Source organism: Cydia strobilella, chromosome 14, assembly GCF_947568885.1.
Source record: "Cydia strobilella chromosome 14, ilCydStro3.1, whole genome shotgun sequence".
NCBI classification, from domain to species: Eukaryota; Metazoa; Arthropoda; class Insecta; order Lepidoptera; family Tortricidae; genus Cydia; species Cydia strobilella.
Window position 1 is genome coordinate 15,364,287 of NC_086054.1, and position 27,936 is coordinate 15,392,222.

The window sequence follows — 27,936 nt, forward strand, 5'->3', positions numbered from 1 at the left end:
CCCAGATATTGAGCCGTTGCCTCCGTAATAAATGAAGCTTGAGAACATGGATCTATCATTGCTCGCACGGGATAATATTCATTGTTCCTCGACTGGGCTCCAACAACTGCAGTGGCTAACAGTACTTGACCCTGATCACCCGAAGAAAAACAAGTCGTAATATCTGTTGGTTCTGAGTCAGTTAATTCTTCCATGTCTTCCATTGTACCAACATTAGTTGTACCTTCAGCTACCTCGTCGGAAGAAACACTGGCACCAGGACCATTTTTGGGATGAAGTAATGAGTGGTGGCGGCGTTTACAAACTCTACATGGTGTGGGATTCTGGCATACCTTCGCTGAATGGATTCCGCCTAAACAGTTAAAACATAAACCCTTGGTTTGGACAAACTCGCGTCGTGAGTCTACGTCTTGCTTGACGAATTGTTTACAGAATATTATTTTGTGAGATTCTGAACAAAACGGGCATTGACTGCCTTGAGCTACATGCAAGGCGCGTGCCTTATAAGTTATAGGGGTGGGGTTATGATTAACAGTTTTCTTGGTTTCCATAAACTCTAAAGCTCTAAATCGATTTGTTATAAAATCTTTGAATTGCTCAAAGGTCGGTAAGGTCTCCTCTGTGGTTTGCATTGATGCAGTCAACTCCCACTGCTTTCTTGTTTCTGGGTCTAACTTGAGAGTGAGCAAATGAATCACTATGGCGTCCCAAGCATTGACGTCTATGCCTATATTTTTTAGAGCATGTAGACAGTCTGAACTAGTATCAATTAATTCCTTTAAGAAATTTGCTGACTCACAAGTTGCGTTTTTTTGAGATAAAAAGCGTTTTAAAATAGTTTGACACATGAATCTTTTATTGTTATATCTTTGTTTTAAGCATTCCCAACATTTGTTATAATTGGAATTAGATATCGGAATTTGACGAAGCAATTGTTCCGCCTCTCCAGACAAATACCCTTTTAAATAGTGCATTTTTTGTACATTGTCTATGGACTCATTATTGTGAATAAGGGACTCAAATAAATCACGGAAAGTAGTCCATTCTGTATATTTGCCCGAAAAGGTCGGAATAACAATTTTTGGTAATTTCACTGAGTTGTTTTTTAACACAGCGGGTGATGTACCTGGGAATTGCATGGATTGTTCTTGAATATGGTCAGTGACCAAAGTTTCAGCAACTGATTTTAACTCAGTCTTAAACTCTACATACAATTCCTGAGTGATATCATACATATCGCTCTGAACATAAGTTGACGACTTTATTTCTTTGTGATGATTTTCCATTAATCTTTTGTGACCCAACAGAAATTCCGTCCACAATTCATCCAAAGTTTCTATCCTAACTTCTATATACTTTACTGTTATACGCTCTTTCGGAGATTTTTTGTAATTCGTTCGAGCTTTATTCATACGCTTATTTATATCCTCTTGGCTTGCAATCAAGGCTTCCATGTTGTATGGGTTCTATGTAAATGTATTTCTAATCAAAATTCTAAAATTGAATAAGTATCCAGCGTAATATGACACTAACTTTCTAAGTTCCTATAATGCGTTAACAAAATTTTACAAGTGTTTATAGGACCTAATGTCTATAGAATAAACCTAAAAATTTTACAAGTGTTTACCGGATGGAATTCTTCTAAGTCTATAGAATAAAGTTTTAAAATTGTACAAGTGTATAGAATAAGTTTTTAAAATTTTACAAGTGTTTTTTCGGATGGAATTTTTCTAAGTCTATAGAATAAAGTTTTAAAATTTTACAAGTGTATAGGATAAGTTTTTAGAATTTTACAAGTGTTTTTAAGATTTAATTTCTACCAGAAATCGGGCATAGGTTCCCCGTCGGAACTAATTTCCTTAAACTAAATTATTCTAAGTTAATAAGCTAATGCACTTAAAGTTCAAATTGACTTGATTCTCGATTCGATGATTAATTTTTTAAAGTTTTCCAATTCTTAGACACAAGGCTCAAATTTGCACAACACCTTTTTACTACTTGACCACTATGAAAACACTGAACCTTATGACACTGGATTAAAGGTTGTTATTTCTTTAACAATTGTAAAAGTACTCACAGTTGTTTGACCATTGATTTTGTCACCTGGCTGTTCACGTTTGCACCATATCCTTCCGTGACGTCACGGATGTAGATTGCTCGCTCGCTGTTGTAGGCTTCCTTCCAAGGCGCCCTCTGTCGGCAGCCTGGATGCAGTCGTACGCTCCTCACGTACTTGCTGAAATCGCCCCGAACAGCAATCCACTGCCCATAGGTGCGCGTTAAACAATTCGTCCAATTGACGAATTGTTTATTTTTATTTACGCAAAAACGTTTCCACTACTATTCCTGCCGGAATCCGGCTCGAAGGACCATGAACAAATCAAACAAAACTGTTCATCCGAAATAGGTGGTTTATTGAGGTTGGTAAACAAAAACATGACAGACTACTTATACAATCTAAGAAAAATCTTAACACCGCGATGTACAGAACAACGCGGAGGGAACAGCGCCATCTAGCGGGACATTGGTACACTACCTTTACTATACAAGTTGTACAGGTTCCGTACCATTACGCAAAAAACGGCAAAATAATCACGTTTGTTGTATTCCCATACAACAAACGTGATTATTTTGCGTCACTTAAATAATTATTTTATTCTGTTTTTAGTAGGTATTTGTTGTTAATCCTCTGGATTGAAAGTCACACGCCCTTATCGCTAGGCCACCAACGCTTATGTACATAACTAAACTGTGGCATGAACCGCGAACGGAACGTGAACAACCTTTGAACCTTCAAGAAAAGAGCGTACTCCCATCCTAAACACCGGCAATGTACTTGCAACCCCTCTCGTGTTGCAGGTGGACGACGGTAACAGGCGATTCGTCTGCTTGCCTAAAAACCGGACAAATGCGAGTCGGACCACCGAGGGTTCCGTACTTTTTAGTATTTGTTGTTATAGCGGCAACAGAAATACATCTCAAGTGAAAATTTCAACTAGCTATCACGGTTCATGACACATGACGCCTGGTGACAGACGCACAGACGGACGGACAGCGGAGTCTTAGTAATAGGGTCCCCGTTTTTACCCTTTGGGAACGGAACCCCAAAAATGAGCGTATGGTAATGATTCGGAACAAAAGCCTTAAGTGACGAACTGAACATAAGTTTTAATAAAACCAGCGTTAAGTAAGTATTTAGGTACTATTAGGGACATTCGCGGTGAACCACCTTCAGGGCGAAAATCTTTTAAACGTCTTGCAGGCGGTCAGGCGATTACACAAAAGTGGAATTTTCATTAAAACCATAAAAATTATTAATACCAAACTTACAATAAAATGTAGGTAACCTAAAACCAGGTTTGAGTTGAAGAGAGCAATATTAAACATTAATAACGGGTCACTCACGTATTTTAAGTCGAAAAACGCTCGACATGTTTCACTCCGTACCGAGTAGCGTCATCAGGAGCTTGCGTTGACGGTGACGGACCGGCGCGTCTGCGTTATTAATCCATACTAATCCATACTAATATTATAAATGCGAAAGTGAAGTCACGCTTAAACCGCTGAATCGATTTAGATGAAATTTGGCATAGAGATAGGTTGAGTCCCTGAGAAGGACATAGGATAGTTTTTATCCCGAAAATCATCCCTTAAGAAAGTAAAAAGCGGGATGGAATTGAGATAATTAATGAAGTGTCTGCTAATTTGTGTGCATACTGCATAATATGCTCAAATTGAATAATTGCTATAAGATTTTCTCCAGGCGCTATTCTTACTCTAGCTGGGGTTACTAAGTCCACGCAGATTAAGTCGCGGGCAAAAGCTAGTGTTTAATATGTCTGTGTCTCACGGAAGTTTTGTTGAAGAGAGCAATATTTATGCACGTATTCTACACGGTTTAACATGTCAAATACAGCTTCTCTATTGTATGCAAATGCGACATTAAAACAAATTTAGGTCATGTTTTAATTACATATTTTACGTGGCACGAGTTTCTAAAATCCTTACTAGGTACTTAAAGAAAGATCCGTAAAAATTATAATTATGTAAAATAACAGCACGCTCTCTTACTTTTTCATACGGTTCTTAAAATTAAAATGAGTTTCATTTAAGTAAATTTCTTTCTCAAAACGTCGCCTGCTCTTTATTATATTTAATGTATAATCAAATCATTTCTACTAATAAGACCATTTTATAATCTGAATGAATATTTTGATAACTTGGCATTTTAATTGTAATTAGTTTATTTAGATTATTATTTTCAGTCTAAGATTTTGCATGCCATATTGTGGTAGACCATATATGTATGTACCTACACTTAATAGCTACAATATGTACCTATAACTTCCCAATGACATGTAACCATAAAAACTGTGTATGTTCAAGCGAAATATATAAAATTGAAATTGAATTGAAATAAGGACCGGCCATTTGCATGCTGCCAGAATCAGCTAAAAAGGCCTATGGGCTATGTACCTTTTATAATATCTATGTAAAACCCTTTTTATGTGCAAATAAATGATTATGATTATAATATATGTTTGACTCTTTATTATACGATTATACGCTTGTTACTCAATGTTATTTTATCGTTTTAGTAATGTCTCGCCTTTCGAGCTTTATCATCAGACGTATATCAGACGGTTTAATTGAATCTCACAGTATGTCATCTTAATTTTCTTTTTACTAAGTTGCTAAAGCCCGACCATATGATCATTGTCAAGAGGGCGCTGTTATTCTCATGTATGCGGTGACAGTTCAGTATAGTATGAAAAATTTAGTTCCAATGAAATTCCGCAACATGGCGCGATCATATATTACTGGTCAGGCTTTAAAAAAGTTGAGAAGCCGCGACTTCATAGAGATCGGATATCAAAACGGTGATGTTATCTTTAGGCTTATACCAAAGTCGAATAGCGGTAAACGGAATAGAGATGGCACAGATTATATTACTTGACGTTTAAGCCTACTCAAATTTGGAGGTCAAAATTAATTCACGAATGCCTAACTGCACAGAGCTTAAGGTACAAATATTCTTTAACAGTCGAATAAAAGACGTAACTATGGATGGTATAGAAAGGATGCACATCTCTTATGGCAGAATTGTTGCAAAAGTGACTGCTTTCAGCTTTAAATAATAGTTCCTAATCTCTCCGGTGGCGCTAGTTAGGCTCTGGGACATAAGCCATATAAGGCAACAAATAACCCGACCAAATTACGTAGGTTGTTTTTGGTAGTATTTCGGTGTATGGTGGCGCCGCCTAATTACTGTTTTTTGATGGACACTTTTCATACATAGAGATTTGGGTCCTTTATATAGTCTCCATGATCAGACGGTTTAATTGAATCTCACAGTATGTCATCTTAATTTTCTTTTTACTAAGTTGCTAAATCCGACCATATGATCATTGTCAAGAGGGCGCTGTTATTCTCATGTATGCGGTGACAGTTCAGTATAGTATGAAAAAAATTTAGTTCCAATGAAATTCCGCAACATGGCGCGTGATCATATATTACTGGTCAGGCTTTAAAAAAGTTGAGAAGCCGCGACTTCATAGAGATCTGATATCAAAACGGTGATATTATCTTTAGGCTTATACCAAAGTCGAATAGCGGTAAACGGAATAGAGATGGCACAGATTATATTACTTGACGTTTAAGCCTACTCAAATTTGGAGGTCAAAATTAATTCACGAATGCCTAACTGCACAGAGCTTAAGGTACAAATATTCTTTGACAGTCGGATAAAAGACGTAACTATGGATGGTATAGAAAGGATGCACATCTCTTATGGCAGAATTGTTGCAAAAGTGACTGCTTTCAGCTTTAAATAATAGTTCCTAATCTCTCCGGTGGCGCTAGTTAGGCTCTGGGACCTGGGACATAAGCCATATAAGGCAACAAATAACCCGACCAAATTACGTAGGTTGTTTTTGGTAGTATTTCGGTGCATGGTGGCGCCGCCTAATTACTGTTTTTGATGGACACTTTTCATATATAGAGATTTGGCTCCTTTATATAGTCTCCATGATCAGACGGTTTAATTGAATCTCACAGTATGTCATCTTAATTTTCTTTTTACTAAGTTGCTAAAGCCCGACCATATGATCATTGTCAAGAGGGCGCTGTTATTCTCATGTATGCGGTGACAGTTCAGTATAGTATGAAATTTTTTTAGTTCCAATGAAATTCCGCAACATGGCGCGTGATCATATATTACTGGTCAGGCTTTAAAAAAGTTGAGAAGCCGCGACATCATAGAGATCTGATATCAAAACGGTGATATTATCTTTAGGCTTATACCAAAGTCGAATAGCGGTAAACGGAATAGAGATGGCACAGATTATATTACTTGATGTTTAAGCCTACTCAAATTTGGAGGTCAAAATTAATTCACGAATGCCTAACTGCACAGAGCTTAAGGTACAAATATTCTTTGACAGTCTGATAAAAGACGTAACTATGGATGGTATAGAAAGGATGCACATCTCTTATGGCAGAATTGTTGCAAAAGTGACTGCTTTCAGCTTTAAATAATAGTTCCTAATCTCTCCGGTGGCGCTAGTTAGGCTCTGGGACATAAGCCATATAAGGCAACAAATAACCCGACCAAATTACGTAGGTTGTTTTTGGTAGTATTTCGGTGTATGGTGGCGCCGCCTAATTACTGTTTTTTAATGGACACTTTTCATACATAGAGATTTGGCTCCTTTATATAGTCTCCATGGACGTAACAATCAAGTTTTTGTTTTTGAAAGAACTATAATTAGTGTCGGGTTTTATGAGTATAATAATGATTGTCACCAATTAAATTGTATTGTAATTTTACCACATACCTTAAGTACCTGATAAAAAGCCTCATGCTTATACTTCTGTGAATATTTTTCTACGTGAGTTTGGCACTGTCATAAACGCTATCGAGAACGTAACTTACTTTCTATGCATCTCGCTCGTACTCGCATATTAGTGCGAGCGAGATGTATAGAAAGTAAATTACGTAGACGTTTTGACACTGTCAGTGACTCGTGTGGTACGGGTACTTATGCTTAGAACGTAGCATAGCATGTCACCCGAACCAAAACGTAATTTAAACTTTATGTGAACGTCTATTTCATTTCGAACTTTGAAAACAAAATCTGGGATAAACTGTATGTATGTGCGAAAGTTTATACAAACCCATTAGTAACAAACTTCCAAACAAACAGAAACAGTATGTTTAATATTAATACAATATTAATGCAATTTAATTTAAGTGTGCAAATTGCAAAAACAACGACCGTAGAATTATAATAATACTGTGAATAAACTTACGGTCTATACCATATACGCCTAGGCCTATGCTATGAGCCCATGGTTAGATGAAATCCAATTCAAAACGGGTTTTGGTACTTTGTAGATACACAATGACCTCACAATTCGCCATTTGGGAATCCCTGCCGCGCCTCTTTCTTGGTGGGCCTTTGAAATAGGCTCATTTATACGATTAGCAAAATAATTAGGCATAAGTGATGAATTAAACATAAATATTAAATTAAACAAGCAATATTATGATGTTCACATATCAATAAGATTATTTTAAAGTACCTGTTGCAGTACCTAACCTATAAATATTAAACAATAAACTAAATTAAACTAATTTTAAAATAAATAGTGGAGAAGTCAAGAAAATAGGCAAGGACCATTCCCTTTAACTCCGAAATTGAAAAAAAAAAGTAAAAAAATCAAAAAAAGGGTAAAATTTAAAATAAAATTGACAAAATAGATCTTTACTTATCGATCACAGGAAAACCTATTAGAAATGTGCAGTCAAGCGTGAGTCGGACTTAATTACTTAGTTTTTGATCCGACTCCTACGGGTTTTTTAAAGACATTTCACTCACGTTTCACATAAAAAAACTACATTGCTTAAATTGTGTAATGTAGAACCCTTGGAACGCGAGTCCGACTCGCCCTTGGCCGGTTTTTTCTTAAGTAACTATGATCCAAAGGATGACATAGATAAAATACTACTACTACTACTGGTGTGGCGCGACGACCCGAAGTGGATCTTGGCCTCCGACACCAAAGACCGCCATGCTACTCTGTCCAAAGCCGTTTCTGTCCAGTCGACGGCGCCGAGTTCGCTGAGGTCTTTCTGCACTTCGTCTCTCCAGCGGTACCTAGGGCGTCCAGACGGTCTTCGGCCACTTGGTACTCCAGAGTACGCCCTCCAAACTGCGCGATCTTCCCCCATCCGGACTACGTGCCCGAGCCATCGGAGATATTGGGACCCACACGTCGAGAGGATGGAACCTGGAGACTCCGCAAGAACCAGGAGATTGAAGATCTGGTGTCCGAGCCGAACATCATCGGGGAAACGAAAGCCGCCAGACAAAGATAGATAAAATAAAATAAGTTTTGATACAAAACAAGGTTTATAAAACCTCCAGTGTCATCTTGTTTGCATTTTATCTTAAGCCTCAGTTTAATATATTTCGTCATCAACACGAGGCCTATAAAATGTTTTCAATGTTATGTACTTGCCTAATTTGTCAGTTTTGGCCCTCTTTGAGCCTCTCATTAGATTGCGAATTTAAAATGGCCTTAAGTTCAGCCATTATTTAGAAGTCAGGAAGTTTAAGTTAAGGTCACCGTTTATGTTTTATGTTGTGCCTTGACTTAGGGCCGTTACAGACGGCCCGGACGGGACGAACGGTGCAGTCAGTCTGTATCGGCCCTTATAGCTAAGCATTGCTAGGGCAGACGCAGAAGTAAAAACTTGTTTGTCATTAAAAAACGAGTTCTATATATTTATTAATAGGATTTAATTTTAAACTGTCAATTTTCTCATGAAACAATTGTACGTTAGTTTGTGTCAAATTATAAACAGTTATTACTATGGATGGTATAGAAAGGATGCCAATCTCTTATGGCAGAATTGTTGAAAAAGTGATCGCTTTCAGCTTTAAATAATAGTTCCTAATCTCTCCGGTGGCGCTAGTTAGGCTCTGGGACATGAGTATAACATGAACCATATAAGGCAACAAATAACCCGACCAAATTACGTAGGTTGTTTTGGTAGTATTTCGGTGTATGGTGGCGCCGCCTAATTACTGTTTTTTGATGGACACTTTTCATACATAGAGATTTGGCTCCTTTATATAGGCTCCATGGTTATTACTAACAAACACAAATGTCAACATGACGGATAACGCCAAAACCATTATCATGGGCTTCATGGAGACTATATAAAGGAGCCAAGTCTCTATGTATGAAAAGTGTCTATCAAAAAACAGTAATTAGGCGGCGCCACCATACACCGAAATACTACCAAAAACAACCTACGTAATTTGGTCGGGTTATTTGTTGCCTTATATGGTTCATGTTATACTCATGTCCCAGAGCCTAACTAGCGCCACCGGAGAGATTAGGAACTATTATTTAAAGCTGAAAGCGGTCACTTTTTCAACAATTCTGCCATAAGAGATTGGCATCCTTTCTATACCATCCATAATGGGCTTGTTAGACTTGACAACCGTCTATGATTAGCGCCACGTAATTTTAACAAATCGTAAAATCAGAATTGCCCTCCGGCCACAATAAGCCATAGTCGGAAATACAGACTTCCTTTACGGTAACGACTGAACGCACATGTAGGCAACCATTTGCAACATTCTTGCTTCCTTTCAGAAATCGCGGTTTATGTGGCCTCGGGTACCTAATGGGAACTTATGAAGTACTAGTACAGTTGTATATACAATCGCCATCAGATATATCGGAGCGGCCGAGGCACTCGCAAATATCTGAACACGCCTCTATTGTCAAGGCGTTAGAGCGCGTGTTCAGATATTTTTGAGCACCTCGACCGCTCCGATATATCTGATGGCGACTGTACTAGTACAGTTGTTGTACAGTTGTAAAATATCTGAACACGCATTCTATTTGCCTGAGGCGTCTCATTGTTTATTGTCAAGGCGTTAGACTGCTGTTACTGATTCCACGCAGACGAAGTCGCGGGCAAAAGCTAGTATTACATAGGTACTGGGCAATGTTGAAATGCCTGATAAAATGGATATGAATATTGATTGAAATCCGTTAGCAAACACGCTACCTATTATATACCTGCAGTCTATACCAAAAGAAACTTGGTAAGCAGTCCTAAATATTCGCTGTTACAAGCAACAATTAGGTATACATATTAAGGTAAAGTAGGGTAAGAAAGTATCACCGGGGTAAATAAGACTATCACTTGACTTATATCGACCGGGATATGGTCCGTAATTAGACTTATAAAGTAGCCAAACGATTGAATAAAATAGTTGCTGAAGGACTGGACCGTACCGATATAGTATTTTATGCAACTGGTACATAATAAGGGTTCTTAAAATTCAAGGGACGAAGTTAAAAAACGAAACGAAGTTGAGTTGAATACATATTTACCTATGATGAACACACAAAGGCCATAAACCGATTTGAACCGAAGACTTCCTGCTTCGTAGGCAGGGTTACCTACTGCCTAGGTTTGGAGGCCGTTTATTTATTTATTTAAGCCATTTAATTCCTTAATAATTATACGCATATTTATATTTCATTATTAAATTCAAAACATAATAATAGCAAAGATAGATATAACTCCGTAATAGATGGATACAGTCTAAAGAAAAAACGTGCCTCGAAAATCAAGAAAATTTGATTCTCGATCAGAGGGCGCTACTAGCTTTGGCCTACTGTCGTATAGATGGCGTTGACGGTTTCGTTTGTTATTTAACAATTTTAACGCATATCAGTGAAAGAACATGGGTCAAAATCATAAAAATAATTAATGAAAATAAAAAAAAAACATTTATCCATATTTAAATACATTTTATCGTATTTTTATAAATCTTCATTTTTAGTTTTAAAGTGTGTCGACAGATGGCAGTGAATTTACTGTGGTTACAAAATTTACTATGACAGTACCGCTCTAGTATAAGTTACTCTATGATAATAGTAATACATTAATAAATTAAATTAAATATTATCAAATTATTTAACATGCATGTTTAAGTCTGTAGAAATTTTATACGATAATTTAATTATTTTTATTATTAAGGACCTTTTGACGAGTAAAGGCCTCCTCCATTTTACTCCACATTTCCCTATCTTGGGCTATTGTTACCCAGTCATCGCTGGCAAACTTTCTTAGTTCTTCAGCCCATCTTTCCAGTGGGCGGCCTGACTTTCTTTTACCGGGAGGCTGTTAATCTCTTCAAATGTTCAACTGGGTCCACGTCTTGCCAATCACGGTAACCACATGTCATGACAATAACATCTGTGGTAACAGCGACCTTGGCCGGATTATTTTGTAACGGTACTTGTATTTTGTATGCCGATCGTCAAGTGTCATCGTACTTAGAATAACAAATGCAACGGTTTTTATTTCGCGCTAATTTGATCATTAGTTGATGTCATGTGGCTGCATACATAGAGTAACTTATACTAGAGCGGTACTGTCATAGTAAATTTTGTAACCCCAGTAAATTCACTGCCATCTGTCGACACACTTTAAAACTAAAAATGAAGATTTATAAAAATACGATAGAATTTATTTAAATATAGATAAATGATTTTTTTATTTGCATTAATTATTTTTATGATTTTGACCCATGTTCTTTCACTGATATGCGTTAAAATTGTTAAATAACAAACGAAACCGTCAACGCCATCTATACGACTGTAGGCCAAAACTAGTAGCGCCCTCTGAACGAGAATCAAATTTTCTTGATTTTCGAGGCACGTTTTTTCCTTAGACTGTATCCATTTATTACGGAGTTATATCTATCTTTGATGGGAACTATTGTCTTTGTATCACAGATGGGTCAAAAACTGCAGGCAACAACGACGACAAAATAGTTTTGCCAGTGCTATTGATATCCGAACATCAGCTTAAGGTATCCAGTAACTTGGCCATAATATCGCTACACTATAACCATACCAATCTTTTTTAATAATCTATTCCCAGTTCACTATAAAGTATGACTCACGTTAGACCGGGCCGTGTCCGGGCCGGAGCTTCCGGCGCTTCGTTTTCTATGGAAAGCATCACGTCATCACCTGTCATGTCATAGAAAAGTAAGCGCCGGAAGCTCCGGCCCGGACACGGCCCGGTCTAACGTGAGTCATCCTTAACTTGGATCTTTTTAAATCGAGAGTGAATAGACATCTTTTAGGTAACCATGATCCATAATCACACTTACATCACAAAGGCTGTGACTTCAGGCAAACTATGCGTTCCTAGAATTAATAACTACTACGGGGATAGAACCCTTAGGAAAAGAATACCATATTTGCTTAATAGTTTGCCCGAAGCCATAAGATGTGAAAATAAGAAGTCTAAATTTAAATCTATGTTAAAAATACACTACCTCAATATTTTGTAGTAATTGCACTACTATAAAATTAAGTTAAGTACATATGTAACTAGAGACTGATGACCCCACAGTCAAACTCATTATTGAGTTTTGCGGGGCTATGATTATTGTATGAATACTCTGTATTTTATTAAGTAAATAAAATAATTTAAAAAAATTACCATCAGGTGAGATTGCGGTCAAATGCTTGCCTTTTTGTAATTAAAAAAAAAAACAATTGAGGGGGGATTTAAATCTTCTCGGGCAGAGGCGTAGGATTGCAGCCGGCGTAGCTTTATTTGACCTTCATAAGTGCAATATGTCTACTTGAATAATAAACTTTCTTTATTTTATCTTTAACGATTTAATGAAACTTTTATGTGAATAGTTAAATATTCTATCGTAAAATCAAATCTCATCACCTAGCTAGAAGGACGTTTCTAATTTTAAAAAATCTTATGGTTTTGATACGACCTTGTTGATCGTCTTGGTGATTGGCGCGCATCTCACGCACGACTTTCACTTCATTTTGCATGCATCAATCAGCGTGAGTGATGTACAAGGTCGTATCAAAATAAGATCAGAGCTGTAACAAGTTGTTTAAGCTGAATCGGGAGAGCTCATTATTACGATTTAGTGAATGTTGTTTTGTTGTTACCTGAATAGTTAAACTTTCTATCGTAAAATCGAATTAAATCATTAAAAAAGCTTGTACTATGGGTGCTAGGCGACGATATTAATACTTATATAGATAAATACATACTTATATACATAGAAAATACCCATGACTCAGAAACAAATATTTGTGTTCTTCACACAAATAAATGCCCTTATCGGGATTCGAACCCAGGACCATCGGATTCACAGGCAGGGCCCACTAGGCCAGACCGGTCGCCAACCTACCTAGAATGGTAATGTTACCAGCTAAAGTAATCTTAGAGAACACGAGAAACCCTTCGTGAGAACAAGTCGTGCTTGAATGTAGAAGCTAGCTTTCTTACCATTTTAATGAGGTTTCCACGAGTAGGTAGCTGCCATTTCTATCATTACTAATGTTTTGAAGAAACCTAAAGCCGATAATCTACAAGGTACAAAAATGTCTGTCACTGTTGACTGTTGTCAACTGACTGTACACTCTGTGTACTGTTGTAATCATAAAAGACGTTTATTCAAAAAGTTTGAAAGTTTGAAGTACACGATAATGCTTACAAACTAATTGAAAGGGAAAGTGGCTCAGCTAATGTCTGTGCTAAAAGGCTTCGGGACACAGCGGCCCTAAACACTTCCAGCATGGGACGCTGTTATTCTGCCACCGCCGTATTTGTATAGCCAAAGATAGATATAACTCCGTAACTCCTAAGGAAAAAACGTGCCTCGAAAATCAAGAAATTTTGATTCTCGTTCAGAGGGCGCTACTAGTTTTGGCCTACAGTCGTATAGATGGTGTTGACGGTTTCGTTTGTTATTTAACAATTTTAACGCATATCAGTGAAAGAACATGGGTCAAAATCATCAAAATAATCAATGCAAAAAAAAAAAAAAACATTTATCTATATTTAAATACATTTTATCGTATTTTTACAAATCTTCAATTTTAGTTATAAAGTGTGCAGGGACCGGCCCGCTATCCCTTATCGGGGTTTTATAGCATAAGGCTTAACTCACCATACCCTTTGCCAGACGAAACCCTTTGTTTTGCTTTTAAAAACCCTTATATAAAGCTAACACATTTGAGTAATCGGTAGCCCAAATACCCTTAGAAAACCCTTATCATCCGCTCACCAACACCTTGCATATTGCTTATAAGGGTTAGCCTTATATAGGGCTTCACTTTTAGCATATAAGCGTGCTAATTTAAGTCGTCTACCTTGTTCATAAAGCACACATTACTTCGAATCCGAGCGATCGTCGGCGGCGACGGCGGCGTTCTTTGACTAGGCACGTATTTTCTTTCCTTTTCATACACTACCGTAGATATATACTAATCCTGTCTCTTTCACGCAAAGGGAAACCTTTATAAAAAGCGCTTAAAGATAAGGGTAACCCTTTTTGGTTAGCTTTTCGGTAAGGGTTAGTCAAAGGTAGGAGTATGAATGGGCTTGCAGTTCAAAAGGGAAAGTCTTTCAATGTGTTAGCCGTGTTTAAGTGTCGCCCATTGAAAGGGTTTTATCGCGGAAAGGGTTGTCCGGTCCCTGAAAGTGTGTCGACAGATGGCAGTGAATTTACTGAGGTTACAAAATTTACTATGACAGTACCGCTCTAGTATAAGTTACTCTATGGTATAGCTAAGGACAGCAGAAACATTTTACACAATTACATATAGGACAATTACATATAGGCAAATAAAGGATAGTAAAACCACAGAATAACTAATAGCACTACCGGTAAAACCGAACAATGCGCAGTGGAGTGGAAGTGCTAACTACAATTTAATATCTACAGAGCAGGTTACTCAACCAAAAGTGTAGGTACGATTTGTGTTTAAGTACTTATACAATAAAACCAAAGTCTCATTAGTACTCGACTATTTATTGGTGTATCACTCCCATTCACACCTTATACATTTGTGGCGGCCTGCTCGGCTTGCCACTCTACAACCGCTACCTTACGCGCCTAAGTCCGCGCGCCTGCGCGATGCGCCCTCGCCGTGACTAGGCAACGAATAATATATACTTCTATTAGATCTGCCTAAGAAGAAACGTTATTTAAATTGTTGAAAATAAATTGCAATTTAGTGTAATGTTATGTAAATACTTATGTAAATAATATTGTAAATACTTTTCTCGTCTTCTTCTTGTACATTACCCTCTACACTGGTGACTACCGACTAACGCAAGATGTCTACTGAAGATCTCCATGAAAAATTTGCGAACGCAGACGAGGAGGCGCAGGTATGTAGGGTCGGAGTCCGCGTGCCTCCATTTAACGCAGACGAGCCCGCACTGTGGTTCGCCCAGATTGAAGCCCAATTTCATCTATCCAAAATTATGCTCGACGATACGAAATTTTATTATGTCGCTGGGCAGTTGGAGGCGCGGTATGCGATGGAGGTAAAAGACGTTATCACTAACCCTCCCGCTGCCGATAAATACCCTAAAATCAAGGCGGAATTGATTAAGCGTCTCTCCGCGTCGCAAGAAAAACGGACGCGGCAACTACTAGTTCAAGAAGAGCTTGGCGACCGTAGCCCGTCGCAGTTCCTGCGCCATCTACAGAACCTGGCCGGCGCCGTTGCAACTTCGGACCTCCTACGGACAATTTGGTGCGACCGTTTACCGCACAACGTTCAGACCATACTTGCGTCGCAGTCCGAGCAGCCTTTAGATAAGCTCGCCGATTTAGCAGATAGGGTTTATGAGCTAGCTCCTTCAACCCCCCGTGCTCCGCAAGTGGCGACTACTTCTGGTGCTGCTACCACCTACGCACCAGCGTGTTCTGTCTCCCACGCGCCCGTTTCGCCTACTGACGCTTTGACGCAGCAAGTCAACGAGCTTACAAGGCAAGTTGCTTTATTAACAACTAACTTTAAAAGAGGTCGTTCACACTCGCGCTCACACTCCTCGTCAAAGCCACGAAGACACAGCCGCTCTCGACCTAGGATGCCGCAGCCGCCGCCTAACCATCCGCACTGCTTTTATCACTACAACTTTGGGCAAAAAGCACACAAATGTAGTAAGCCCTGCAGTTTCGACTCGGGAAACTCCCCGGGCGGTCGGAACTAGCGGCCAGCGACTGCCCTACCTTAAAATCTGGCCGTCTATTCATCACCGACCGGACTTCGAAAATAAGATACCTCGTTGACACAGGATCTGATTTATGTGTTTTCCCCCGGTCGGCTGTCAAGACGCCTCGCCCACAATCAAAATTCGAACTAGTTGCAGCCAACAATTCCGTCATACGTACCTATGGACCAATACAACTAACTATCAACTTGGGTCTACGAAGAGCGTTCCCATGGAACTTTACTATAGCCGACGTGTCAAAACCGATTATAGGAGTCGACTTTCTTATTTATTACGACCTACTGGTAGACTGCCGAAACCGTCGACTGATAGATAATCTGACATCATTATCGGTAGCCGCAATACCCTACAAGTCGTCCGATAATATTGCTGCCATTAAAATCGTGACCGGTGAAACAGAATTCCATGAAATCTTACGCGAATATCCCGCTATCACTAGACCTCCAGGTAGGCACTCTCCATCGAAGCATAACACCTTGCACTTCATCAAGACCACTTCCGGACCGCCAGTATCCTGCAAACCTCGCCGCCTTGATCCGATGCGTCTGAAAGCTGCCAGAAAGGAGTTCGAGGATATGTTGGCATCCGGTATAGCCCGTCGGTCAGAAAGTCCTTGGGCCAGTGCACTTCACTTGGTGAAAAAGAAAGATCATTCCTGGAGACCCTGCGGTGATTATAGGGCACTGAACGCCAGAACGATCCCTGACCGATACCCCATTCGTCACATTCACGACTTTTCTCACCAACTGTCCGGATGCACCATCTTCTCAACCATTGACCTGGTCAAGGCTTACAATCAGATAGCCGTGAATCCTGATGACATACCCAAAACCGCGATTATCACTCCATTTGGATTATTTGAGTTCCCATTCATGAATTTTGGACTAAGGAACGCGGCGCAGACCTTCCAGAGGTTTATTGATGAGGTTCTGCTCGGTCTAGACTTCTGTTATGGTTACTTAGACGATATCCTGATTTTCTCATCTTCACTGGAACAACACAAAAGTCATCTCCGTCAACTGTTTCAGCGTTTGACACAGTACGGCGTATGGATCAACATCTCCAAGTGCTTGTTTGGCCAATCCGAAGTCACTTTTCTTGGTTATCATGTGACAGCTTCAGGTACCAAGCCCTTGGAAGCTAAGGTACAAGCTATCCAGGAGTACGCCGTCCCTAAAACAGTCAAGGAACTCAGAAGATTCCTGGGTATGATAAACTTCTACCGCAGATTTGTACCCAACGCTGCACAACTTCAGGCACCGCTTCACTCCATTCTGTCAGGACCCAAGGTCAAAGGATCACATCCAGTGAATATGACTCCTGAATTGCTACAGGCTTTCGAAGACTGCAAGTCTTCGCTGTCGAAAGCAACACTCCTAGCTCATCCGGATCCTTCTGCTCAACTAGCGATCTTCAGTGACGCTTCTGACACTTCTATCGGTGGAGTACTTCAACAGCTTGTAGACGAAACCTGGCAACCCTTGGCATTTTACTCGCACAAGCTTACCAAGCCACAGACGAAGTACAGCCCGTACGACCGAGAACTCCTGGCTGTGTACGAAGCCATCAGATACTTCAGGCATATGGTCGAAGCTAGAGACTTTATAGTGTATACAGATCACAAGCCACTTACCTTTGCTTTCTCCACTAACCGAGATAAATGCTCGCCAAGGCAATTTAGATACCTGGACTTTATCTCGCAATTTACAACAGACTTAAGATTCTTACCTGGAACTCTCAACGTTGTCGCTGACGCCTTGTCTCGCGTCGAGAAAATCGCCGTCCCTATCGACTACCAGGTGCTTGCACGATCTCAGGAAGCCGATCCAGAGCTGCAAGACCTGATCCTCCACGGCTCCTCACTCAAACTGCAGAAGTTGCCTGCACTTGGCAGTACCTTACCTGTCTTCTGTGACACTTCTACTGGACAACCTCGTCCATATGTCACTTCAGAGTTCCGGAAACAAGTCTTCGACCAGCTACACCAACTTCATCATCCAGGATGCTCAGCTACCGCGCGACTGGTCTCTGAAAAATTTGTATGGCCAGGGATTCGCCGAGACTGTAGAGAGTGGGCCAAACAGTGCTTGAGATGCCAGCAGACCAAAATCACTCGCCATACCATTTCACCACTTTCCACTTTCACCACTCCATCCTCGAGGTTCGCTCATATTCATCTCGACCTCGTAGGGCCTCTTACCCCGTCTTCTGATTACAGATACTGCCTCACCGTCATCGATAGATTCACCCGATGGCCTGAGGTATTCCCACTCAAAGACATCACTGCCGAATCTTGCGCCTCTGCCCTGGTATCTGGCTGGTTTGCCAGATTCGGATGTCCACTGCGGGTGACCACAGACCGTGGGCGTCAGTTTGAGAGTCATCTCTTCAAGGCGCTGACCTCAATGGTTGGTGCTCACCACCTCCGCACCACTAGTTACCATCCAGCCGCCAACGGCATCATCGAGAGGCTGCACCGTCAGCTCAAATCCGCCATCATGTGTCACTCATCTCCATCGACTTGGACTGAAGCTCTTCCCCTCATCCTGCTTGGTATTCGAAGCGCCGTAAAGGAAGATTTACAGACTACCCCGGCAGAGCTCGTCTATGGCGAGACGCTTCGTTTACCCGGCCAGTTCCTGTCACCTCTACCAGACTACAAAGTGGCAGATATCACCGAGTACGCCACACGGTTACGCTCACAAATGGCTAAGCTTACGCCCAGACCAGCATCTTGGCATATATCATCATCACCATTTTACATCCCACGGGACTTAGAATCATGTTCCCACGTGTTTCTTCGAGTCGACCGAGTCCGCAGCTCTCTTGAACCACCGTACGAAGGCCCATATAGAGTCATTAAGCGACAGTCGAAATACTACTCTATAGACATTAAGGGCAAGATGAACAACGTTTCGGTCGACAGACTCAAGCCGGCATTTGTCATGCAGGAAGTGTCGCCGCAATCCCCTGAGACGGATAACAGCATTAACAGTGATGCTAACAAAGAGAAGCAGACGAGGAGTGGAAGACTTGTGAGGTTCCCCGCTAGGTATCGACCGTAGTCACGGTCTGGCCAGGGGGAACATGTGGCGGCCTGCTCGGCTTGCCACTCTACAACCGCTACCTTACGCGCCTAAGTCCGCGCGCCTGCGCGATGCGCCCTCGCCGTGACTAGGCAACGAATAATATATACTTCTATTAGATCTGCCTAAGAAGAAACGTTATTTAAATTGTTGAAAATAAATTGCAATTTAGTGTAATGTTATGTAAATACTTATGTAAATAATATTGTAAATACTTTTCTCGTCTTCTTCTTGTACATTACCCTCTACACATTCGTCACTCGTGTTTTAAGAAACATGAAAATTGCCGTGTAAAATTAATACCTACCTATACCGGTCACAGCACAAAAATCCACCACAAAAAGCATCCTACGGAAGTCATTATAAACTTACCAATATAGGGCGCGAATCTCCAAGTATTCCCAACCAGCGGTAGAGGTTTAGGTCCAGGAACCTCCTCCCACGGTCTGATGGACGAAGGGGTCACCGTTTCGAACACTGAAGTGTCCAGGGCCGCGTGCGTGGACCGGGCACGGTGGCCTTGGACTGGGCATGAGCGGGGTGGTAGTTTGGCACCTAGAGAAAAGTTTGGTTTTATAAAAAATTAAATATTTGGGGACAATCTTGGGTAAGTCGACCTAGCCCCAAAGTAAGCTAATATGCTTGTATTAGGTGTGTATAAACAAACGTATGATAACCTTAAACCGCTGTACAAAAAGGGCTTTAGGAGAATGAGCCAAGTGCGTTTCAGGGTGTTCGTATCCTACTGAAAATTTGTACGCATGAGAAAGAGTTAATTAGCACGCATGAAAATAAAGTGGCGACTTAACTACTTTACTTTCCTCTATTCTAAAAACTTTCGGTTTCCCCTCGTATGTATGCTAATGACATTATTACATACATATGCACTTCAATAAACAAAGTCAACAAAAAACAACTATGTATAATTACTTACGCCTCAACACATCTGCTAATAAAAAAACTAAAAATTATCATTTAGTTCTGTCATGCGAATACTGATTCATTGAATTCTAACATACTCATTAGTATAATTTAACTAACACAATCTTGTTAGCAAAACTACGTATGGAACCAGGATATGATAAAGCCATATATGTACCTATTAAAGCACAGGTACTAAGTTATCTAATTACTTGTTTAAACACGCCATTGTTTCCATGCTCTATAAAACAGTGACATAACGTACTCGTATGTGGGTATGTGTATGAGTATGTAGGAATAGTTGCAAACTATTACTTCTAAGGCTTTTCGGTTTGTCTTAGTTTTTCCTTCCATTATAGGTATATGAAAATATTTTGTTTTAGAGCTGCACGCATTCAAATAATAATTACCCCATACACGAATACATTAGAGTAGTTATTTGACCAATGACACAGAATAAGTAATAGTATTATCATATGGAACGGCCACGCACCGCCCCGCCCCGATTCGAATTACCTCGCCCCGCGACAGCGGATTGACGACCTTTTGCCGACCGCTCAGTACTGTTTTTAAGCAACTTAAGGATGACTCACGTTAGACCGGGCCGTGTCCGGACCGGAGCTACTGGAGCTTCGTTTTCTATGGAAGGCATCACGTGATCACCTGTCATGTCATAGAAAAGTAAGCGCCGGAAGCTCCAGCGCGGACACGGCCCGGTCTAACTTGAGTCATCCTTTACTCACACAATGATGCATGACGCGTGTACAGACGTGCCTCCACACATAGAAAAGCAAGTGAACTTTGATGTATACCATGTCCGCCCTGTGCCAATAGTTGGGAGATTTTGGACTTATTTTTTGGATTATAGTTGGGTTGTTTTACACTTTAGTTACCTTGTGCTGTCTGAAATATATACCCCGTTGTGACAAATGCCGGATCTATGAGAGACTAAAGGATGACTCACGTTAGACCGGGCCGTGTCCGGGCCGGAGCTTCCGGCGCTTCGTTTTCTATGGAAAGCATCACGTGATCACCTGTCATGTCATAGAAAAGTAAGCGCCGGAAGCTCTGGCCCGGACACGGCCCGGTCTAACGTGAGTCATCCTTAACTTGTTTGTGACTAAAACATTAATATCTACTTAGGTATTATACGTACTCAAATAATAGACGCAGCTCGGAAAGCGGCTAAGTTGAAATGGGACTGGGCTGGTCATGTCTGCCGAATGCCGGACGACTTGTGGGCCAAGTTAACCACGGAGTGGGAGCCCCAGCCCCACGAGTCTAACCGGGGACCTGGCAGACCTCGTCGGCGATGGCGGGATAACGTGGACTCCTTTTTGAGAGGCTGGACAGATATAGCAATAAACAGAGACGAGTGGCAGGAGAGGGGGGAGGCTTTTGCCCAGCAGTGGAACACAGTGGGCTCTGAATAATAATATTATACGTACTGTCCAAAGGTCCATCAGCCGCTTGTCGGTGCCTGGCGCTGGTGGTGACCTGCCGGCAGTAGCTCTTGACAGGCCACTGTGCTAAGCGAATCTGACTCCTCATCTTCAGCTAATAACCTGGTAACAACAATGAGATTTTTGAATACTTGAGATACTTTGAGATACTTGAATACTCGTACTTCATATATTCAGAGTTATTGAGGTAAAACGCCCATATCATTCGTCGCAAGTTTCGCGCGGCGCGCCATATCTTTTGTTCCCTGTAATTTCCTGGCGTTAATATTCCTCTCTTAAATATTTTTAAAATTGGATGTGTATGTCTATACCAGCGTTAAATTTAATATGAATTTAATTTGATAATTTATTTGTCAATATGGGTTACAAAGAGGTCTTAAAACTATTTACAATATGTAAGTACATAGGATCTCCACATTGTGCCTACAAACTAGCATACAAATTTAATTAAACTAGCCTAAGTCCATGCATATTATAGCCTTAAGGACGACTCACGGTAGACCGGGACGTGTCCGGGCCGGAGCTTCCGGCGCTTCGTTTTCTATGGAGGGCATCACGTGATCACCTGTCATGTCATAGAAAAGTAAGCGCCGGAAGCTTCGGTCTGGACACGGCCCGGTCTAACGTGAGTCATCCTTTAGTCGTAAGTGTCGTAACGAGTACATAGAATTGCTAAAGTTCACTGGACTCAATTAGGTTTTATACATAAATTAAATAGTTATTCATAAAAATAAATAAATTACAGAAGTCATGAAATCCGAAAATACACGAAAGAATTATATTCGTATGCTTTTAATTCAATTATTTTAAATTAATAATAATAACTCAATAATAGAACTTCAATAATTTTATGAATCAATAATGTTAGTTTTATGAAAATACAAGGTAGTTTTTATGCGCTTTCCAATATTTAAAATCAGCAAAACCTCTTATAAAAGTTAGACCAAGACAACTCTGCAGCGATTTTGTTAGCACAGACTGTGTAACTGCTATTTTAAATGTAAATTTGGGTGGACATTATCTATAAGACTGGGTCATTGCTAAGAGGTAGGTACGGACACATGCCATAACATTTCGATCAAAAATCTTTATTTCAAAAAAACATATGGTCCATTTTGTTAGTTATAACTAATCCCTTATGTTAGTAACAACAACACCAGTAACCTAATTAAATATTTAATATTGAAATATTTAATGCTACGCGATGCACATATTATCATCACTACGTAGTATAAAACAGTCCCTTCCGCTGTCTGTATGTCTGTCCCTATCTTTAAAACTACGCAACGGATTTTTATGCGGTTTTTTCCAATAGACAGAGTGATTCAAGAGGAAGGTTTATATCTATAATGTGTAAAGGTTTTGTGTAAATTAGTTGAACTACCCGTTCGAAGCCGGGGCGGGTACGTTACTTATTAAACTGTTGTTACAATCTTACAATCGACTTTCGCTTTCGTAATGCTCATTTTGCTCGCGTGAGGAAAGCCGACTTGCCTACACGTAGAATTTACTTTTTTACGCGTCTCTTTAAGAGGATAGTCGGCTAAAAAGATTTTTTTTGCGAAAAGTAGAAAAAATGTTTTGATTCCTAATAGGTCCGATAAGAAAAAGCGCTGAAACACGAACAGCCAAGAACAGCTTGATTGTACTATATTTTTTCCTTTTTTATTTTTTATATAATTATTTATTTATTAATATTTTTTGTCTTTGGATACCGCGATTACTTCATGAAATAAAACTATGAAAACGTATTATATCGCGTATATTGAATTTATTACATTTATTACCTAAGTATATATATTAATTATTGTATAATTAATATATATATTAGAAGTATAAGTTGTAGTACACTTTTAACGTCCGTTTTCTTTATATTTAACATTTCCCAAAAAAAATTTTTTTGAGTATTTTGAAATATTAGTGATGAAGCTAAGATGAAAATTAGTATAATATAAAATATTTGCAATATTTGTATTTAGGTGGTTAAGTCATCCATAATAAGTTAAATTAGTAATACAACATGGACTTCATAAAAAAACAAAAAGATTTTCACTACAATCCAGACAATTGGGTAAAAAAGCAGTCGCAAGGTTTAACAGTCACGAATAAAACTATTTAGGGATAAAACAGAGGATAAAGTTTGCAGAATAAATGTAAGAATTGGCCGTGGACTATCTTAGATTGTTCGCGTGTGTTATTGTGTAACGTGATGAGATGAGAGATAACTTGATGGGTGGTATCTCGCAAATTATAGTATTTACGTGACACGGTACCATTATGTCACGGTACAATTTAAAAGTGCTTGTTGCTAGGCCTATGTGAAGAATATTTTGGCTCTTGACTCTATGACAGGGTAATTTTTTCCAGACCAAATCTATATAGTCGCAAATTTTACTACACCTTATAAAACAAAGTCCCCCGTCGCGTCTGTCTGTTTGTGTGTATGTATGTTCGCGATAAACTCAAAAACTAATGAACTGAATTTCATGCGGTTTTCACCTATCGATAGTGATTATAGAAGGTTTAGGTATATAATTTATTAAGGTTTTGTGTAACCCGTGCGAAGCCGGGCGGGTCGCTAGTTATATATATATATATATATATATATGTTCAGATCCCGATGATATGATACGCGGACTAAACATTATGTAGATAGACAAATTTGTGCCTCGAATTTCACAGCTGATGTAGATTGGCTCTGTACCGTTTTGTACTCAGCATTATTCGGTACCTCTATGACTTTTATTAGTAATGAACTAACGTCATTAATTAGGTATTAATGTCATTACTAATATCTAATTAATTGGGTCTAATTGTAATTATACTTTCTACTAACACGCCTAATATAAGTTATTACTAACACAATATGGATGTATTTGTGTCCGAAATAAATGCTTTCATTTCATTATTGACATTACTAGTCAGTGGAATAAAATAAAATTATTTGTATGTTTCTAAAACAAACGAATCTAGACATTCCCACTGATATTGATGGATTGTTCTGGTATTTTCGTCATTAAAACATATCAATTATTTAATTAATTCTAACAAAAATAAATATATTAAATAACATTATTATGAAAACTAATTATAAAAACGAAACTAAAACTAGATAACACCCTGTGGTATATAATACCCAAGACGTTGGCAGCTGGCAGCATTTCGTCGCTGAATTGTTAGGTTGATACGTTGAGCGAGGAAGCTGCCAGCTCTGCGGTCTCCTGTGGAATAATATAAAAAAATTGCATGCCAAGTAAAAGGAACGGGCTCAGGCTGAGCCATGGCTGAGACCATACTGAGAGCATGCAATTTTTTTATGTTATATTTTGTAACTTATCCGATTTTCTTTGTGTGGCAAAATAAACGGTTTCTTATTCTTTTATTCTTATTCTAATATGTAGAACTATTTTAAATTATTATTATTCACAACGATGCGACGGGACTTCATCAAATAAAATTTCAATCGAGACGAAAATTTTAGGATCTCATCCATGGAACCCAGATCATGGTTCTCTCTCATGGAACCCAGTCATTAGCAAATGTAAACGAAAACTAATATCGCAGGTTGAAAAATCGAACATCGTGAGTGTTGTGTGACTTGTGTGTCAATCCGGTGACATCCTTAGTGCGCAAAACGTTCAAGTTGATAAACAAGACCAAGTGAGGGTAGTTCGAAAAAATCGCGCGCCTAGACGATGTTGATGTCAATTAAAGTTGACATCAACAATCATCAGAATAAAGCCAGTCTTCTCCGAGACCACGGGGACAACGCCATCCTCGAAACGTCGGAGGTAAATTTAAAACCCGTCGTGAATACTAATGAGTGAAAATCGTGAAAGTTTAAATCAGCATTTTAAATTTAATTTATTACCTAACTGTTTATATCGAACACGGTTAAACTTCGGCTTCGGTAGGTTAGTAGGTATACACGAATATAACATACCATCGTCAATACAAATAATTGACCAGTTATAAAACTTATTGCAATGAATTAAGGTTCAATATTGGTTAATTATGTATGTCGCTATTAGGCCATAAATAATAAATATGTAATATTACTAATTAATTTATACGACGCATGGCTCGGAGTAGTAGTCGGAGTGCGTAGGGGCATTGTACGTTATATAACATAACATATGTTCGAAACCAGTTTTTTTAAGCACAGCGTTTGTATTAGAATTTAGAATGATAAATTATGTACTTAAATTAAAGCAACGTTTACCGCTTTCTATCAGGCGGCCTGTATGCTTATTTCCCAGTGGCACAAAAGGTAGAAGATAGAATTATTAATACACGATAGAATTAGGAACAGTGTGATAAGGGAAAAGTGTGGACTGAGCGAAGATGTAGTGACAAAAATTGAGAAAGGTATGTTGAGATGGTTTGGACACGTGGAAAGAATGAGTAAAAGAAAGCTAACAAAGAGAGTGCATAAGGGAGAGGTAGAAACGGGAGTTGGAAGGGGCAGACCTCGGCGGACTTTCTCTGATCAGATCGGGGAAATCCTGAAGAAAGGCCAGGTCAAGAGCACCCTAAACCGGCGAGCGTGTATGAGGAATGTTATGAAAGTGAAGGAAGCGAAAGAGGTATGTCAGGATCGTAGCAAGTGGAAATCCGTGGTCTCTGCCTACCCCTCCGGGAAATAGGCGTGATTATATGTATGTATGTACAAAAGGCGTTTTTTTGTGTGAAAGATGACATGTACTCGTAGAGTTAAACCAATCTTAAAATATTGAGATCAGTACGGTTTTACTCACTATTATTTTTAGTCGCTTTTTAGTGCCTTAGGAAGGATTCCCAAAGAATCCGAAACATGTCGCCAAAAGCGACTAAAAATAATATTGAGTAAAACCGTACTGATCTAAATATTTTAAAATATGTCTCACGATAGTTTAAGTTCGACAATCTTAAAATGTTTACCACTTTATCAAGTTTTTACGTTCGCATCTAAACCTGACGATTAGCATAGTGGCATTGTCAATTTTTACTGGCAAAGTAATCAGCGGTGTCAGCATGGTTGCATTTTTATCACCTGTCACTATGCCTGTCACTTTCGCACTTACTTACTTGTTAGAACGTGACAGGCATGGTGACAGGCGACAATAATGCTTCCGTGCTAAGCCCGCTGGACCCAACTAGAAGATCAGAGGGGCTACCGCGAAAACCGAAATTTGCAAATTGCGGGGATCTTTCTCTTTTACTTCCGAAATTCGCAAATTGCGGGGATCTTTCTCTTTTACTCCAATGAAGGTGTGATTTGAGTGACAGAGAAAAATGCCCGCAATTTGCGAACTTCGATTTTCGCGTTTATAGCCCTGTATCTCTATAAGTATTGCGTGGTGTTAAAAAGTGTCACCACTCACCTATCAGAGTATGTTGCTGAATGTGCTCGTAATGTAGAATGTAAGTCGTATCGAATAAGAATAATATCGTAGCTAGTCTATTATCGTAAATATAATAGACTAGCTTCTGCCCGCGACTGCGTCTGCGAGGAATGATGATGATTGATAAAAAACCGGCCAAGTGCAAGTCGGACTTGCGCACGAAGGGTTCCGTACCATTGGGGTACGGAACCCTAACCCTTAAATGCAGTTTTATTTCTTTTTAAGAATAAAAGAATGTTTCCTTTGAGTAAAATGAGCTAACTTAAGGTTTTAAGGCACTTTCCTTCCAGGGCAGGGCAGGGTTTTGTATAGTGTTGTGTTCCTGCCGGTGAGTAAGGTTGCCAGAGCTCGAGGGAGAGGAGTGTTAGGGTCAGCAACGCGCATGAAACTCCTCTGGAGTTGCAGGCGTACATAGTCTACGGAGACTGCTTAGCATCAGGCAGGCCGTATGCTTGTTTGCCACCGACGTAGTATAAAAGGGCCCATAATTTTTAGTCCACACTGTATTACCGATAATGTACGAGTCAGTGCGTATACGTATATTAAAATACAACGTAAGCACCTAAACAATTATATAGGTATGAAATTATCGTGCCAATTAACTTAGACGGTTTCCTTGCTTATACCACCGCTGTGAGGAAAATCAAAATTATTGAAACTATTTCCTATTCTTATGTAAATCGTACAGACTTCATTGTAGTACATAAGTACACTGATGAGCCTCCTTTCAAGTACCGTAAAACGGGGTGAGTAGGGTTCGCGGCGAGAGTTGGGTTATGGGATGAAAGGGGGGTAAGATGGGATATTAAGTCTACTGCTACAAAAATAATGTATTCCAATTTAAAATGGAGCTATAGTAATACTCCAACGATCCAACAATCTTCTAAAATCACCTTTGTATGAAATTCCATCTCACCCCAATTACGAGGGACTACGGGGTGAGGTGGGATTTCCTGTTTATCGTCAAAGTT

The 27,936-nt window shown here is 39.5% G+C and overlaps 1 protein-coding gene and 1 long non-coding RNA gene across 2 annotated transcripts in view; one reads left to right on the forward strand and one right to left on the reverse strand.

Annotated features, from left to right (window-relative positions):
* LOC134747293 (probable cytochrome P450 49a1) overlaps positions 1–21,684 on the reverse strand; it is a 38,764-nt gene extending 17,080 nt beyond the window's left edge. The window contains exons 1-2 of the mRNA XM_063681916.1: positions 21,567–21,684; positions 19,570–19,752 (exon numbers count right to left, since the gene is read on the reverse strand). Of these exons, the coding sequence (XP_063537986.1) occupies positions 19,570–19,752; positions 21,567–21,669 (286 nt within the window). The 5' untranslated portion in view covers positions 21,670–21,684. The remainder of the gene's footprint in view (positions 1–19,569; positions 19,753–21,566) is intronic.
* The window catches only part of LOC134747303 (uncharacterized), a 131,175-nt gene extending 103,732 nt beyond the window's left edge, over positions 1–27,443 (forward strand). The window contains exon 2 of the long non-coding RNA XR_010128313.1: positions 27,328–27,443. This is a non-coding gene — a long non-coding RNA (uncharacterized LOC134747303). The remainder of the gene's footprint in view (positions 1–27,327) is intronic.
* The last annotated feature ends 493 nt before the right edge of the window (positions 27,444–27,936 follow it).